At 42.1% G+C, this 16,360-nt stretch overlaps 1 protein-coding gene and 1 long non-coding RNA gene across 2 annotated transcripts; one reads left to right on the forward strand and one right to left on the reverse strand.

Moving 5' to 3' along the window:
• Window positions 1-226: 226 nt before the first annotated feature.
• On the forward strand, window positions 227-16,102 carry hprt1 (hypoxanthine phosphoribosyltransferase 1). Its single transcript, XM_039012443.1, has 9 exons — window positions 227-423; window positions 2,839-2,945; window positions 11,980-12,163; window positions 12,838-12,903; window positions 13,260-13,277; window positions 13,378-13,460; window positions 13,690-13,736; window positions 15,679-15,755; window positions 15,842-16,102. Exons 1-9 carry the CDS (start codon window positions 397-399, stop codon window positions 15,887-15,889), a joined length of 657 nt encoding a protein of 218 aa, XP_038868371.1. The 5' UTR covers window positions 227-396; the 3' UTR covers window positions 15,890-16,102.
• LOC120062461 lies at window positions 4,368-6,107 on the reverse strand. Its single transcript, XR_005478406.1, has 3 exons — window positions 5,773-6,107; window positions 5,174-5,388; window positions 4,368-4,584 (listed from the first exon to the last, which is right to left on the reverse strand). It is a non-coding gene; the product is annotated as an uncharacterized LOC120062461 (long non-coding RNA).
• Window positions 16,103-16,360: the final 258 nt, after the last annotated feature.

The raw sequence follows: 16,360 nt of genomic DNA on the forward strand, positions 1-16,360 counted from the left end.
CAACAACATATTGATCAATTGGGTAGCTAGAATGCTACATTACAGGTGCATGGTTTGAAGAAACTGCTTGGTAATTGACGTTGCCATTTTCCATATTCATAGTGAGGGGAATATCATACAGTGCCCCGCATTGCGTTTTGTCTACATGATTTTATGGCAATGACAGATTCTATCCAAAATGGGCGGTACATCAGGTTTTCCCCTCATTTGATTCGTTATTCAGTCCTACAACCAGCTCCGCAGGTCCTGCAGTGGTTTTGCGGAAGATCTACTGTACGTAGGTTGCTAGGTGGTCTGCTGTTAAAGAGGTGAAACTCATTTTAGGTGACAGAGTCTAGCAAAAACAAGAATTTTGTCGGAGAAAAAGCGGGTCGTGATCTAAACGACGAAACGGACATGGCGTCAAGCAGCCCCTGTGTTGTGGTAAGTCTTGCAATGCTGATTCAAATGGGTGTTCATATTGCGAACTCAGCATGACTGCTATTTCGAGTCAAAGAGGAATGGGTCGTAACTAGTTTTTTTTAACGGAAATACGCGCCATTCGCCCCTGTAAATGTACATTTTCCAAATTATTACGATGTCCTTTATGTGTTCATTTTTAATGCTTCAAACGTGTCATCGCACGCTCACTTTAAAAATCACTCATGTCATCTCAACAACAAAAATAGCTGTCTAGCTACATAACTAAACGCGGCCTGGGGCGTCGCACGCGTGCTAACACGCATGGCACATGTTATACTTGTTATACCATACCACTAATCTTGATTCATACAGTAGGACGAATATACAGATACATATTCAATTGACCAATAATAGCGCTAGAGTAGTTTTCTTTAAAATACGAACAAAATGCAAGTTATATCTAACTTCGAAACGAATATATATGCATGCCATATGGGGCGGGATATTGCTTGTCTCTCCAACCAATACATTTTTTTTGGTTCAGTCCTGTCACCCAGAGTAGTTTATTTTTGGAAAACGACAGCCTACAGGCTTTTGGGGATTACTGCTGTACTGCAACCAGCATGATATCCTCATTTCACTGGTATGCATTTTATCATTATATTTCTCCATATATTTCACCATATATTTACAGAAGTACAAGAAGATGTAAATTGCAGAAGAACACATTTTGCTTTTGTAGCCATTTCCAACATAATAACACATTTTATTGCCTATGTCAGTATAGCATTTCTTTTTGCTATCAAACTTGCCCTGTCTGTAGTCTGGGAGTCACATGCTGGCAGTTGCTTATCGATTGATGACACAGACAACATGCTGAATGCAGCAGGTTTTGCAGACATGGCTTGGAGAGTCAGTCAGTCTGTAGGGACTGGAGAAACTACAGTGTTACATTCACCCCTACTGCTGATAAGTGGGCCCTTGTTTAAAAGAGATAGGTAAGAGAGGGCCACTGTGGGGAGGAATGCCTCACTCCATCTTTAGATAGGAATTATTGTATCATAACAACACACATTGCTTTCACAACGGTTACAAAGTACATTTCTCTACACTAGTACAAGCTTACATTCAGGTCAACTTATGATTCATAGCTTGGTTGTTATGTCGTCTTTTGGAGGGCTCTTTTTGGTTTAATAATAACTCGATTGCACATTTGTGATTATGGTGCTACATAGTAAGACCTGATGTGATGTGCTGTTGGTAGAGCTATAAGATAGTTTGAGGGAACTGTTCCCCTGTTCTCCCACCAGCTGAACCCAGTACAGCAGCACCTGTAGTAGACAACAGGTGGGAGGAAGACTGCTGTAGGATCTGTAGTCCCCAGACAACTGCCTAGTACCTGCATGGCTCACTATCAGTCCTTATTTCTCTGCACGTGAACTTCATCTGTTCTGAGCCAAATCGCATGAGTACATAGGAATATATTTCAGTTGGACTGGCATGGGAAGGAGAACACACAGTTGTCCCAGGTCAGAAAATGTGAGGACATGTCTCATAGGATTATCCACAGTGCATGTAGCTTAGGCCTACATGTAACTACATTGTTATAATAAGTAACCCTTTTATGGCGTCTTACAGAGTGTGTAAATGTCAGCCAGGGGCCAGGGCAGGCGAGAGACCCGTGATCACACCCCAATCCCTGGGCACCTCTGGGCCTGGTCTGGTGGCCACTCTGCTGTCACATGACTCTGATGAAGCTCTCTGTGCATCCCAAATGGCACCCTATTCCATATAAAAGTACTGCACTATATAGGGAAAGGGTGCCATTTGGGACACACATCCCGCTCTCTGGATTCAAGTGCAGGGCTGTTGACCCCTCAGTAGGAAATTAGATTTGAAAACATATGGGGTATATCGCTTCCAGGATTAGTATGGCATCTCTGAAAAGAGGCAGTGTTTATTAAAATTGAGAGACTTCTTCGCAGAGTAATCTTGTATTAGTTCAAAGTCGATGCCAGGGACGAACAGTGGAGTCTTTAATAGAAGCTGGGGGGTGCGTTAGATGACTGCATGATTGGAGTGGACTGATTCCTCTTTCCTAGAATTGGGGCTGGCAATGTGTGTTTTGCTCTCACCTGCCTCGGTCAGTATTGAGAGGAGGCTGCAGCTGCGGCAGCAAGTGTGGGTGTGATTTGCTCTGCCAGAAGTCAGTTGCACCAGTGATACCAGCCAGAGGGGAGGGTGCGTTGTGATAGTTGTAAAGTGAACAACCTTTAGTGTCTTCACCTCTATTCCCACTGCCCTACTTCTCTCTGTGTCCCGTTTAGATAACGCCCCTGTGATTTCTTTAACCCTTTCCCTGCTGCGTCATAGCAGTTCCACATCACAGGCACGGCATTGATCAGGTAGATTGTCAGCATGTGATCTGTGTTCCAGATCAGCGATGATGAGCAGGGATATGATCTGGACCTCTTCTGCATCCCAAAGCACTATGCTGATGACCTGGACCGGGTCTACATCCCACATGGACTCATCCTTGACAGGTGGGTTGTTACTGGCAGTGTGGTCTTAATAATTTATCCTCTACAGGATCGGTGGGTCCCCCGCGGGACGGTTGAGCTAATGTGATTTAACATGAGGTTGTCAGTAACAAGAACATTTCCCAGGACATGGACATATCTGATATTGACAGAAAGCTTAAATTCTTGTTAATCTAACTGCACTGTCCAATTACATTAGCTATTACAGTGAAAGAATACCATGCTATTGTTTGAGGAGAGTGCACAGTTATAAACTTGAAAATGTATTTATAAACCAATTAGGTACATTTGGGCAGTCTTGAGACAAAATTTTGAACATAAATGCAATGGTTCATTGAATCAGTCTAAAACTGTGCACATACACTGCTGCCACCTAGTGGCCAAAATCTAAATTGTGCCTTTGGCTGGAATAATACATTATGGCCTTAATCTTGCATTTCAAAGATGATGGTTGTTAGGTTCTTATTTTTCAGAGTAAATAACCCACGGGCACTAGAGAAGCTTTAACCAAGTTTAATTCTATCCCAAAGGTTCTGTACAGCTGTAATCAGAATGCAAAACATTTCTCACATCACAGTTATATACATCCCACTTAAGACACTCCCCTTTCTCTCCAATCCTTACATTTTATGGCTCTACAGGAAGCTAATAAAGAGGGTAACAGGATTCCTAACATTTATTACTCTCTTAAGAGAATCTGTCCTCACCTCCTGACCTCAACCCCTCTTTCATCTAATACACAGATGTCCATCTGTCTTTCCTCAGAGACATAAAACCCAGTCTCTTTCATTTCCTATCATTGATTTACTATCTCAATGATCAAAGTTTAGCCGATTCCAACAGTCCTTCCTCTTGAACAATAGCGACCTAATGTTCACTTTACATAAACTTGGAAATTACTTAAATGGATAAACAATAATAAAACATGAATAGAAAATAACTAACAGGCCTCCCGGGTGGCGCAGTGGTCTAGGGCACTGCATCGCAGTGCTAGCTGCGCCACCAGAGTCTCTGGGTTTGCGCCCAGGCTCTGTCGCAGCCGGCCGCGACCTGGAGGTCCGTGGGGCGACGCACAATTGGCATAGCGTCGTCCGGGTTAAGGAGGGTTTGGCCGGTAGGGATATCCTTGTCTCATCGCGCTCCAGCGACTCCTGTGGCGGGCCGGGCGCAGTGCGCGCTAACCAAGGGGGCCAGGTACACGGTGTTTCCTCCGACACATTGGTGCGGCTGGCTTCCGGGTTGGAGGCGCGCTGTGTTAAGAAGCAGTGCGGCTTGGTTGGGTTGTGCTTCGGAGGACGCATGGCTTTCGACCTTCGTCTCTCCCGAGCCCGTACGGGAGTTGTAGCGATGAGACAAGATAGTAATTACTAGCGATTGGATACCACGAAAATTGGGGAGAAAATGGGACACCATTTTTTTTTTTTTTTTAAGAAAAATAAAGAAAAATAACTAACAAATGATTATAAAACATGAATTAAACAAACAAACAAATGAACAAACATTCACCGCAAGGTGTACAAATTCAGAGACTTATGGCCTCCGAACTATGATCACACAACAAAATGCCATTCCAGCTGAATCTGCGGTCTCCTTCAATGGCAGAGGGAGCAGCTTTTAGTTTCTCCACTTTCCCCTTCTGTTCCTAAGAGAGTGATAGCACAAGACTTGGAATGCAAAAAAAAAACCATAAAACATAACAGTATTAACAATGTGATAAGCTATGCATATTTATATATGCATGAAAACCAAAGTCTGAAACCATGACAATTCCCACTCTCTTCACCTGACTCTATGCCTCCAGGATAATTTCCTGCTGGGTTCCACAAAAATGAAACCTCTAAAAGCTTCCTCATGCTTTCACCCAGTCTTCCCCTTTAGGCCCCAGGTTCTGAGAGGTGTTCCCAAGTCATGTCATTTTCACTTTGTTCCCCATCTTCTCCATTTCACCTGATAGGCACCAACACCTGATATGCAAGTGTCTATCCCTAATCCACGTTCCATCCTCTTGAGGTATCTCAGCACTGTATCTGCTTTCACATCAATGCCTTCAACATTTTGTTCACAGTACCCCTCTATCCTCTATCATATGATGCATTAACCCATAAAGCAGCTAAACCCCAATCCAACTATGATGTTTATAGTAGTTCCCAGACCCAACCCATCTATGTCTTACAATGGAATCTAGTCTCTCTCTCTCGCTCCGCTTCCTGTGTCATGGTGTCTTCACTCACCCATTATGCAGTTGGACCTCACTTCACGTGAAAACTATGCACCCCCCAAGGAGAGACATGACGATTTTAACCACTGCAGGTACTGTACGGAGTAGTGTCTCTCAAACCAATGCTGTTCCAACACCCCCGCCTGGTGTCTCTTGATGTACACTCAATCTCCAGAATTCAGCCCGTGCCCTTGGTTATATCTCTGCTTCCACCTGAGGATATGCACACTGCAACACATGGGTTATTTCCTGACAACATCATTTGTGATATTTGAATAATCACATCCCCTGTCCTCCCATTGGTCCCCCAGTTACCAGTAACCAATCCGTGTGACATGAGTCGTCATAAACTGATATCCCAACAATGCTACTAAAGTAACCATTGCTACTTCCAACATGGCCATGACTATAGTCTCACAATATCCCTCATTTGCGCAGTAGTCCCATTACATGCTATCAATATAGCATTCTACGCTTCTACTACTGCTCCTGTTACTGTCCCTACAGCGACTGCTGTGAGAATAGCTATTGCTCGGAATTTGTCTCCTGCTCTCCTATTGTCTTCGTGTTTTACTGATAAGTCTAGGACTGAACCTGTCAGCTACCCCCTACCTGTTTCCCAGTTTATCCCTTGGTCTCTAGCCACCAACATCTCCACTGACCTCCTGTATTCTGCTACAGTTGGTACGTGCGGATAATACATCCCTGTGCTCAAGTTAGGTACACATCGCTCATCCCAGGGCCGATCTACCCCCCACCCGTTTGTAAACACCTTTGTTAACATGTAGACTTTGGGCCCCAACAGTTGATAAGCAGCCACCTTCTGACACTTACCATTTACCGTGGTTCGGTCCCAATCTACTGGGAGGTATGTCAAATGTTTACTATCTGTCAGAAATGGGGGAGAGATTAGTGGCGTTGGAAGAGTATCCAACCGTACAAAAACTCTGAGTCACATGTCTCTTAATCACACTCTGCAGGAGATGTGATTATCACAGCAAACTTTCCTTCTGGCGATGTGGCCTCCTGTATACAGGGATCGGTTGCTATTCTTTTAAGTGTTATGCCTTCTGTGACAAACTCATTACTGAAAGTTGACAATAGTGTCTGAAATGACAACACTATCTCTTCTACTTTCACCATTATCTGGGTATGTGTAACGTTCAATTAAATCCCCATATTGTGTACAGTTAGCTGCTCTCCTTCTATGAGCTATCTCCTGTAACAATATTCGGTCTCTGGGAATGATACTCCTATATCATTACATCTAACCCATAACACACTATGCTCCTAATGCATTTTCTACATTTTACAAACCTACTAACACATTCTCAAATCAGTTAGTCAATTTACATCATTCCCTTCTCTGGAACAATGAACACCCTCATGTTCCACGAAACCTAAAAACATATTGACTTGAAAAGAAAAGAGAAACAAAGTACATGTTTAATAACTCAGCACCACTCATTGATGCGATGTAACATAAAAAACTCTTAATACAGAGCATTAATGAGTTCGTCCCAAGCTATCATCCAGTCAGTCTCCCAAACAAACCACCTCCCCTCAGGATGACACTTGGAGATAAGTTTCTGGAGACTTTCTCGGCCACATAAATGTTAGCAGCGCCCTCCACCCCTCATCGTGCTTTAGCAATTCTCTCTCGCTGTATCCCAATCACTATTAAAACATTTTATAAATTATCCAAACTGAATTTAGAATGACTGACCTCAGTTCTTACTTTGAGTCTAGTGCTCAAATTCTAGTTTGCCAACTTAGCACAGATCATCCCTGTTAAAACACACATTTATAAACAACCTTTTATTGCCGGTCATAACTCTTCTCATTACATCCCCCCCTTTTCCCTGTTTTCCTGTCAAGAGTGGCCTGGTAAAGAACGATCAGTATCTCAATGCATTTTCAGTTTAAATAGTTAGCAGGGCGTATACCACCACCCCACTAACCCCCTGTACTTCACCCGGCACTTATCATTCTAGCGTGTCTTCTTCAGATATCGTTTACAGTTAATTTTCCCAACGGCACATGTAACTTTTGCCTGTCACACTTCATGGCCCTTGATAATGTCCCGATTTTAATATCCAAGTAGATACTTCCGTTTCTCCCACCTGAGCTTGTTCTTTCTCTCCACGCTCACTCCACACGCGCTCTCAGCACCCCGGCCCTGGTTTTGGTTGGGACTCAGATAGGAGTGGTAAAAGTCACTGTCTCTCAGCACCCCGGCCCTGGTTTTGGTTGGGACTCAGATAGGAGTGGTAAAAGTCACTGTCTCTCAGCACCCCGGCCCTGGTTTTGGTTGGGACTCAGATAGGAGTGGTAAAAGTCACTGTCTCTCAGCACCCCGGCCCTGGTTTTGGTTGGGACTCAGATAGGAGTGGTAAAAGTCACTGTCTCTCAGCACCCCGGCCCTGGTTTTGGTTGGGACTCAGATAGGAGTGGTAAAAGTCACTGTCTCTCAGCACGCCTTCATCGCTCTTTCTTCAGCCGGTTAGGGAGGGTTTTGAGCTTCACACACTGTCTATGGTCAAATTATTTCTACCATGCATTGAAACACGATCTGACGTCACCCTCCATGATAACTGTTGTTATGATCTGTGCTTTTTTGAGGTTAAGTTCATTACATTTCTGTTTCAGGAAACTAGACAAACATTGACTCTGACGAATTATGACATTAACCTTTTCTTAATAACATCTCTACGACAAATATCAAAAAGCATAACATAATGTTACTGCTGAAAACAACATTTTCTAAGTTACCAGATCATGAAGATAGCAATACATATCACAGTCTATTTGAAGTTACTGTCATCCCTTATTAACATATATTTCCCTTTCTATATGCAGCCTGAACACAGTACCACTGTATAAGTACCCTAAAAACCAGGACCTCGGGGAACTGGTAATTTACCCCTTTGAAACACGTGATAAAAAAACAAAAAAAACATGTTAAATCAAAAATAAACAATTTAGAATTACAACTCTTTATAACTCCCTACAAAAATAAGAATAATCTCCTAAAGTAATGGTACAATTTGGATAGAAAATGGTGTTTCTCATGAATTTTATAATGAAACCCCCGTCTATTTAATTCCTAATGAAGTTGATCATTCTTCATTAGGAATTTTTTATATTCAGGGCTTTCGTCACCATTAAAATGTTTCCTCTCCCTTTCATTCCCTGTCCTTCAGAAACCATTTAAATACCTCTTCCAAACATTTCATCCTCCTGCAAACTCATTTTAACTGAATTGAAAAGACTCCTTCCAATAAATCCCACAACACGGCGATGGTATCTCTCCACCGAGTCTAACGATTCACTGGTCTCCTTTTCCCCATGATTCTCCATAACCATCATACCATATCAAAAAATGTAAAGTTCATTTTAGGTTTGGTACCCCTATGCTACTGTAACAGTATAACTTTATGGCGTCCCTTCGCGCAAACCAGGGACCCTCTGCACACATCAACAACAGTTACCCACGAAGCGTCGTTACCCATCGCTCCACAAAGGCAAGGGGAAGCACAAAGGCAAGGGGAACCACTACTTCAAGGTCTCAGAGCAAGTGACGTCACCGATTGAAAGGCTATTAGCGCGCACCACCGCTAACTAGCTAGCCATTTCACATCGGTTACACTACCTCCGCGTGACCCTATCACCCTTTCGGCCATTCTAGAATCCCATTCCAGAATAAGACGACATCAAACATAAATGTATTTAAAAATAAAACCACATAGAATGTCTAATGATTTAGACAAATCCTAAGGCCTTCTGCATTTGCAATGAGTGTTTGGTCATATAATTTAAATGTGTTACCTTTAGAATCCATTCCCTTGGCATTTCGCCTAGAATCTTCAACCCAAAATACGTTTTCTTGTGGCAAATTTAGCCAATGTCTCATCGTAAGGAATCCGCAATATAGGCATGTGGTTCCATAACACTTTCTCTCACCAAGGCAACCGCCTTAGCCATTTCGTCTGCTTTACAATAACTTATGGCGATTTTTATCTGTACGACTTGTATGAGCTTCACATTTCACCACTGCTAATTTACTGGTTAACTGACATTATTCTAATAATACATCTACCTCCAGACCATTTTTATTGGTGTTCCTGTCGCTGCTAACATGCCCCGTGGTGACCACAATGTACCGAAATCATGAATTAGTCCAAATGCTTACCACACACAGCGTACTCCTGTACTCTATTCCCTTCTGTGTTCATGTAACTAGAGCCATCTGTATACTATACTTTTCCTGATTCCAATGCCGTCTCTTGCAAATCAAGCCTAGGTTTTGGAGTAATCTGATCTGGGTCACATGTAGTAGTTTTATCCTGGTCATTGAAACCATAGTTAGTGATTTTCTCTATGGCCCTATTAACCCCTCGCACGTCTGCGAGGTGAGTCGAGTCATATTCCACTCTCAAAACATTGTCTTGAATTAAATCTACTACCCCCGCAATTACCGTTTTGATCACAGGGTTCAACCCCGTCATCAAAGCAGAAGCGCAAATTTTATCAATACACTCCCGTTCCCAGGCCTTCTGTAGTAAAGTACTGGTGTCACACTTTATGGGTTCAGCGTTACGCATTTTCCGTTGATAGAATGCTGACATCAAAACGCTGGTATATTGAGCTTTTGATTCTGGTTTCATGTCCTTGTGCCAATTCATAATTGCCTCCCTGAATTCTTTATTTGATTTGAATTCTCCGTCAGCAGTCCAATTTTTTCCAAAATTTGCTAAATTTTTCCCATATTCCAGGTGAATTGGTAGAATGCTTGTGCGCTTCTTTTAGCGCCTCCATGGCTTTATTAAATTCCGCTATCTCTATATTACAGGGAGAAACGGGTCCGTTTGTCACCCTATCAATAGCTGTTATTCCTAAACACTCCCGTCGGTGTTCAGGGTATTTTAGATTTCTTCAATCCCGTCTAATACACACCTTCTATTAACTATACGTCTGCGAATTTATTACTGGAGAATACGGACAGGACCTTATGTCCTATTCCAGTATTTCCTCAAACATCACTAATATTGATAACCCACACCAAAATGATTCACACTTGTCTTCCTATTTCCACATAATCTGCCATGGTCACCACCCCAACAGGGGACACAACTAACCTTCCATTCACACTTTTATGGCCAATACAACTAGGCTCTCACCCGGTTATAGCTATGCAGGGAACCAACCCGCTGGTATTTGCCCCCTAGGACTCACCCTTCGCAGGTTCCAGCCTGCGCGGGCTTACCTTCCGGGACTCACCCTATATTAATAGTAATCACAGGTATTAATCCACTGGGATTTACTATTGACTTTATAGTACTAGCAGGAACCAACCTACTAGGGAGTTACCCCCTAGGACTTACCCTACAGGTACCAGCCTGTATGAGTTTACCTTCCGGGCCTTACCATTTACTATAAAGCTACGACCGGTCGTTACACAATGGACTTATATAATTAAACTCAGGCTCTCCAGGTCCGTATCCCCTAATTAGTTCAGCCAACGATTCTCATCTCCCCAAGATGTCAAAATGAGTGGAAACAGATATAGGAACTAGCCTACCTTGTTTGTTGTGCCGGCTCCTGTGCCACTGATCTGGTCTCTTTGGTTTGACTACAAATCGTGGTGAACCCTGCTCGCAGCGCCATCTGTTAGGTTCTTATTTTTCCGAGTAAATAACCCACGGGCACTAGAGAAGCTTTAACCAAGTTTAATTCTATCCCAAAGGTTCTGTACAGCTGTAATCAGAATGCAAAACATTTCTCACATCACAGTTATATACATCCCACTTAAGACACTCCCCTTTCTCTCCAATCCTTACATTTTATGGCTCTACAGGAAGCTAATAAAGAGGGTAACAGGATTCCTAACATTTATTACTCTCTTAAGAGAATCTGTCCTCACCTCCTGACCTCAACCCCTCTTTCATCTAATACACAGATGTCCATCTGTCTTTCCTCAGACATAAAACCCAGTCTCTTTCATTTCCTATCATTCATTTACTATCTCAATGATCAAAGTTTAGCGGATTCCAACATGGTACAAAAAAAATACTAAAAGAACGCATGTTTTTTTCTTTGTATTATCTTTTACCAGATCAAATGTGTTATTTTCCTACATTAATTTCACATTTCCACAAACTTCAAAGTGTTTCCTTTCAAATGGTATCAAGAATATGCATATCCTTGCTTCAGGTCCTGAGCTACAGGCCGTTAGATTTGGGTATGTCATTTTAGTCGAAATTGGAAACAAAGGGTCAGATCCATAGATGTTGCTATGAAAGAACATGTCAACTAAGCTTCAATTGCAATACATATTCAAGCTGGCCCTTTTTAAATTATTTTTACATTTTTGCCTATGTTAGTTATTTTACTACTATGTTAGTTATTTTACTCATTCAGCCTATGTTACTTGTTTACACAAGGATTTAGAGTTGAGCATGTTCTCTTCCTTTACTGAACTTGTCACTGGATAGCCACAAACTCTTTTATAATCAAATCAATTAACTGATCACATCCACGTGAGGCTGGCAGTTCAGTTTAGTTGCGAAGGGGTTCTTCGGCTGTCCCCATAGGATAACTCTTTTTGGTTCCTGGCAGAACTCTTCTAGGTTTCATGTAGAACCCTCTGTGTAAAGGGTTCTACCTGGAACCTAAAATGGTTCTTCCATTGAGACAGTCGAAGAACCCTTATAGGTTCTAGATAGCACCTTTTTTTCTAAGAGTGTAGCCCCTTATTCAAACAGACATAGGAAACAGGAACCAGTGCCGACTGACCACCCTCTCTCTCCCTGTCTACAGGACAGAGAGGCTAGCCAGGGAGATTATGAAGGACATGGGGGGGCACCATATCGTGGCCCTCTGCGTGCTCAAGGGGGGTTACAAGTTCTTTGCAGACCTGTTGGACTACATCAAGGCCCTAAACCGTAACAGCGACCGCTCCATTCCTATGACAGTGGACTTCATCCGCCTCAAGAGCTATTGCGTAAGGCTCACTCTTCGCTCTGTTCTTCAAATTTGTGTCCCAAATGGCACCATATTCCCTTTTTTCCCTTTTTGACCAGGGCCCCTGCATGCCCTGCAGGGGCCCTGGTCAAAAGTAGTCACAAGTAGTGCACTATAAAGGGAATAGGAGCCATTTGGAAGGTAGTTCATGAGTTATTACTATTTTATTATAGATGTTAGAAGTATTTAGCGTTTATGTTATTGTTATTTAATTTATTTATTACAGGCATTGCCAAAAACGGCATAATGGAAAGAATATAATATTTTATTCAGTCCATTGGTTTCACAGTTACACCTAAGCTTTCATTTGACCTTTGAGCCAAATGTCAACATGCACTACCTTAAACTTGTTTTGACTGACAATCCCCTAGGCTCGTATCCACAATAAATGCTTACTTGGTAAATACTAAGACTGGCTGCTATTAGTACTAAATTTCCATTATTTCCATCTGTATTTGTACCCACACACACACACACACACACACACACACACTCACTCACACTCAGCTGCTTGATATAATACATTAAGAAGCAGCTCTAGCAGCTCTTTGTTTATGGATTCTTACTGCTAGACACTAGAGATGTCAATAACAGCAGACCTGTCCTGACAAAGTCCCCTATCCCTGTTCACCTGTTTATTACATGTCTACACAGAATGACCAATCTACAGGTGAAATCAAAGTCATTGGAGGGGATGACCTGTCTACGCTGACAGGGAAGGTAAAGAAATCTTTTCAACTGACCTTTTCTATAGATATGTCTGTCAAACATTCCTCAGTTATCTAGTTTGAACTTTCTTAAAGGGAAACTTTGGAGGATCAACTATAAGCATAGAAAGTGAAAAATAAGGCCACGTGTAAAAATAAATATATATATGTATATTTTTGTACTTTGACATAAAAGTTTTGAAGGGGTTCTCATGCAGTCTAAAGTACAAGAGGGTATAACTATAATGGCTGCAGGGTTCACCAGGATACATTCAAGGGCACATTTCTAAATGGGTTCTGGAGTAACTTTTATATTTGATAAAGGCTAACAGTTACACTCTGTCATCTCTGCCTCTTGTTTTTACACAGAATGTCCTGATTGTGGAGGTATGTTATGACTACTTCTATCTCATTGTTAAGTTAAACCTTTTGCTATGTCAGCATTATAGACATTTGGCAGCGACACTCACTGTTGTGTCATTTTTAGGACATTATTGACACAGGAAAGACCATGAAGACCTTGCTGCAACTTCTCAAACAGTACAACCCAAAAATGGTAAAAGTTGCAAGGTAAAGTAATCCCCAAGTCTCTATCTTACATTGCAGTGTTATAAAAAGTTAAATATTTGTCCATACATCTTTGATGTAAATGTAGAATCAAGCAAAGGCACCGTACAGTGCAACTTACTTCTGCTTACAGAGAAGTTATATGGAAACCTCCAACTGTCATGTTTTCCTTTGTATTTTAATTCTCTAACACCATTAGTCACATGACCAACTTCCTGGTTTGTGCTTTCAGTTTGTTGGTGAAGAGGACACCAAGGAGTGTTGGCTACACACCAGACTGTGAGTTCACTTCAACACTGCTAAATGGCTTTCAGTGAATCATCTTAATCAATAGCCTGAGGCATTGTGCTGTCACACATACATTAACTATAATGCAGACCGATACAGGGCATCCAGAAAGTATTCAGACCCCTTTTTTCACATTTTGTTACGTTACAGCCTTGTTTTAAAAAGGATGAAATAGGATTAAATAAAAACATTTCCTCAACCTACACACAAATGATCCTTTCCTATGAGACTAGAAATTGAGCTCAGGTGCATCCTGTTTCCATTGATCAGCCTTAAGATGGTTCTACTACTTGATTGGAATCCACCTGTGGTAAATTCTATTGATTGGACATGATTTGGAAAGGTACACAGCTGTCTATATAAGGTCCCACAGTTGACGGTGCATGTCAGCAAAAACCAAGCAATGAGGTCGAAGGAATTTTCTGAAGAGCTCTGAGACAGGATTGTGTCGGGGCACAGATCTGAGGAAGGGTACCAACATTTCTGCTGCATTGAAGGTCCCCAAGAACACAGTGGCCTCCATCATTCTTAAATGGAAGAAGTTTGGAACCACCAAGACTCTTCCTAGAGCTGGCCGCCCGGCCAAACTGAACAATCGCGGGAGAAGCGCCTTGGTCAGAAAGGTGACCAAGAACCCGATGGTCACTCTGACAGAGCTCCAGAGTTCCTCTGTGGACATCAGAGAACCTCCCAGAAGGACAACCATCTCTGTAGCACTTCACCAATCAGGCCTTTTTGGTAGAGGGGCCAGCCAAAGGAGTTTGCCAAAAGGCATCTAAAGGACTCTCAGACCATGAGAAACTAAATTCTCTGGTCTGATGAAACCAAGATTGAACTATTTGGCCTGATTGCCAAACGTCACATCTGGAGGAAACCTGACACCATCCCTACGGTGAAGCTTTAGTGGTGGCAGCATCATGCTGTGGGGATGTTTTTCAGTGGCAGGGACTGGGAGACTAGTCAGGATCGAGGGAAATATGAACAGAGCAAAGTACAGCGAGATCCTTGATGAAAACCTGCTCCAGATGGCTCAGGACCTCAGACTGGGGCTGAAGATTTACCATCCAACAGGACAACAACCCTAGGCACACAGCCAACACAACGCAGGATGGGCTTTGGGACAAGTCTCTGAATGTCCTTGAGTGGCCAGCCAGAGCCCGGACTTGAACCCGACCGAACATCTCTGGAGTGACCTGAAAATAGCTGTGCAGCGACGCTCCCTATCCAACCTGACAGAGCTTGAGAGGATCTGCAGAAAAGAATGGGAGAAACTCCCCAAATACAGGTGTGCCAAGCTTGTAGCGTCATACCCAAGAAGACTCGAGGCTGTAATCACTGCCAAAGGTGCTTCAACAAAGTACTGAGTAAATGTGATATTTCTGTTTTATTTTTTAAATAAATTTGCTAAAATTACTAAAAACCTGTTTTTGCTTTGTGTGTAGATTTGAGAGTAAAACAATTGAATCAATTTTAGAATAAGGCTGTAACATAAAATGTAGAAAAAGTCAAGGAGTTTGAATACTTTCCGAAAGCACTGTATCTAACCATCTGATTAAATAGAGGTTCTAGGCCCATTATGGGAAATAGTCTGAGACACATGTTTAAAAAAGAAAGGAGAAAAGAAAGAGCCAAGTTTATTAAAGGAGTAGGGTGTAAGGTCAAACGACATACTCCAGGTGGCAGAATGCACCCTTTCAGTTTGTTTACCAACTCAGAGAAGTAGAACTACTTGGAAGCCTGTGCACTCAGACACCATAAATGGGACAGAAACAACATTGCGATTACTATACAACTCTATGCTCTTTACTGAAAAACACTAAAGGGTGCTTTTTATACCTTTCACATGTTCAACACCAATTAGGGTCCCCTGAGAAACATGGACGAAAACTATGGTTCCACCCTGTCACACTTACTTCATTTGTTTATTTTTCAGTCATAGGATTTGAGGTTCCAGACAAATTTGTGGTGGGATATGCGCTAGACTACAACGAGTACTTCAGAGATTTAAATGTAAGTATTTTTGAACAGATTTTCTCAGCTAGATAAACGATGTTGAGTAAAACGGTCTCATTGGTTCCTTTCTGTTTGCTTTCCAGCACATCTGTGTCATTAGTGAAACGGGGAAGGAAAAATACAAGGCCTGAAGAGGACAGCCCTTCCTCTAGTTGGCTATCATTCTTTTTTATGTTGCTTTCATTTTATACATCTGATTTATATATATTTTTGGTCAGGAAAATCAAATCAAGAGTGCAGCTCACTTGAAACTCTTGCTCACACACATGTACATGTTCTGCTCAGGGTCCCTGAGGAGGTATATACACACACTTACATTGCCCCTCAGATTTGCAAAGCCCCTCTCTCAACCCCCACATGCTGTGCTGCACTCTAGAAACCACACACACTTTAAAGTGTCAAGATTGAACATTTCTGAGGTGTGACATTGCCTTGGACATATTGGTATGTGTGAGTCCATGTGCATGCTGTCATCGCTTTCAATAAATATAACATTTGCTTGCCCTGTTATAATGATCAATACCCAGAGTTTATTTTTTTGTAGATTAGTAATTTATTGAGAAATTATGCTACGGTAGCAGGAAGTAGAACAAACATTTAGT

Source organism: Salvelinus namaycush, chromosome 17 (assembly GCF_016432855.1).
Source record: "Salvelinus namaycush isolate Seneca chromosome 17, SaNama_1.0, whole genome shotgun sequence".
In the NCBI taxonomy this organism is placed as follows: Eukaryota; Metazoa; Chordata; class Actinopteri; order Salmoniformes; family Salmonidae; genus Salvelinus; species Salvelinus namaycush.

Bases quoted from the DNA above. Each gene is read 5' to 3' on its own strand.
- hprt1 (XM_039012443.1), top strand. From the start codon at position 397: ATGGCGTCAAGCAGCCCCTGTGTTGTG. The intron at 424-2,838 runs GTAAGTCTTGCA...TCTGTGTTCCAG, and splicing joins CAAGCAGCCCCTGTGTTGTG to ATCAGCGATGATGAGCAGGG. The intron at 2,946-11,979 runs GTGGGTTGTTAC...CCCTGTCTACAG, and splicing joins CATGGACTCATCCTTGACAG to GACAGAGAGGCTAGCCAGGG.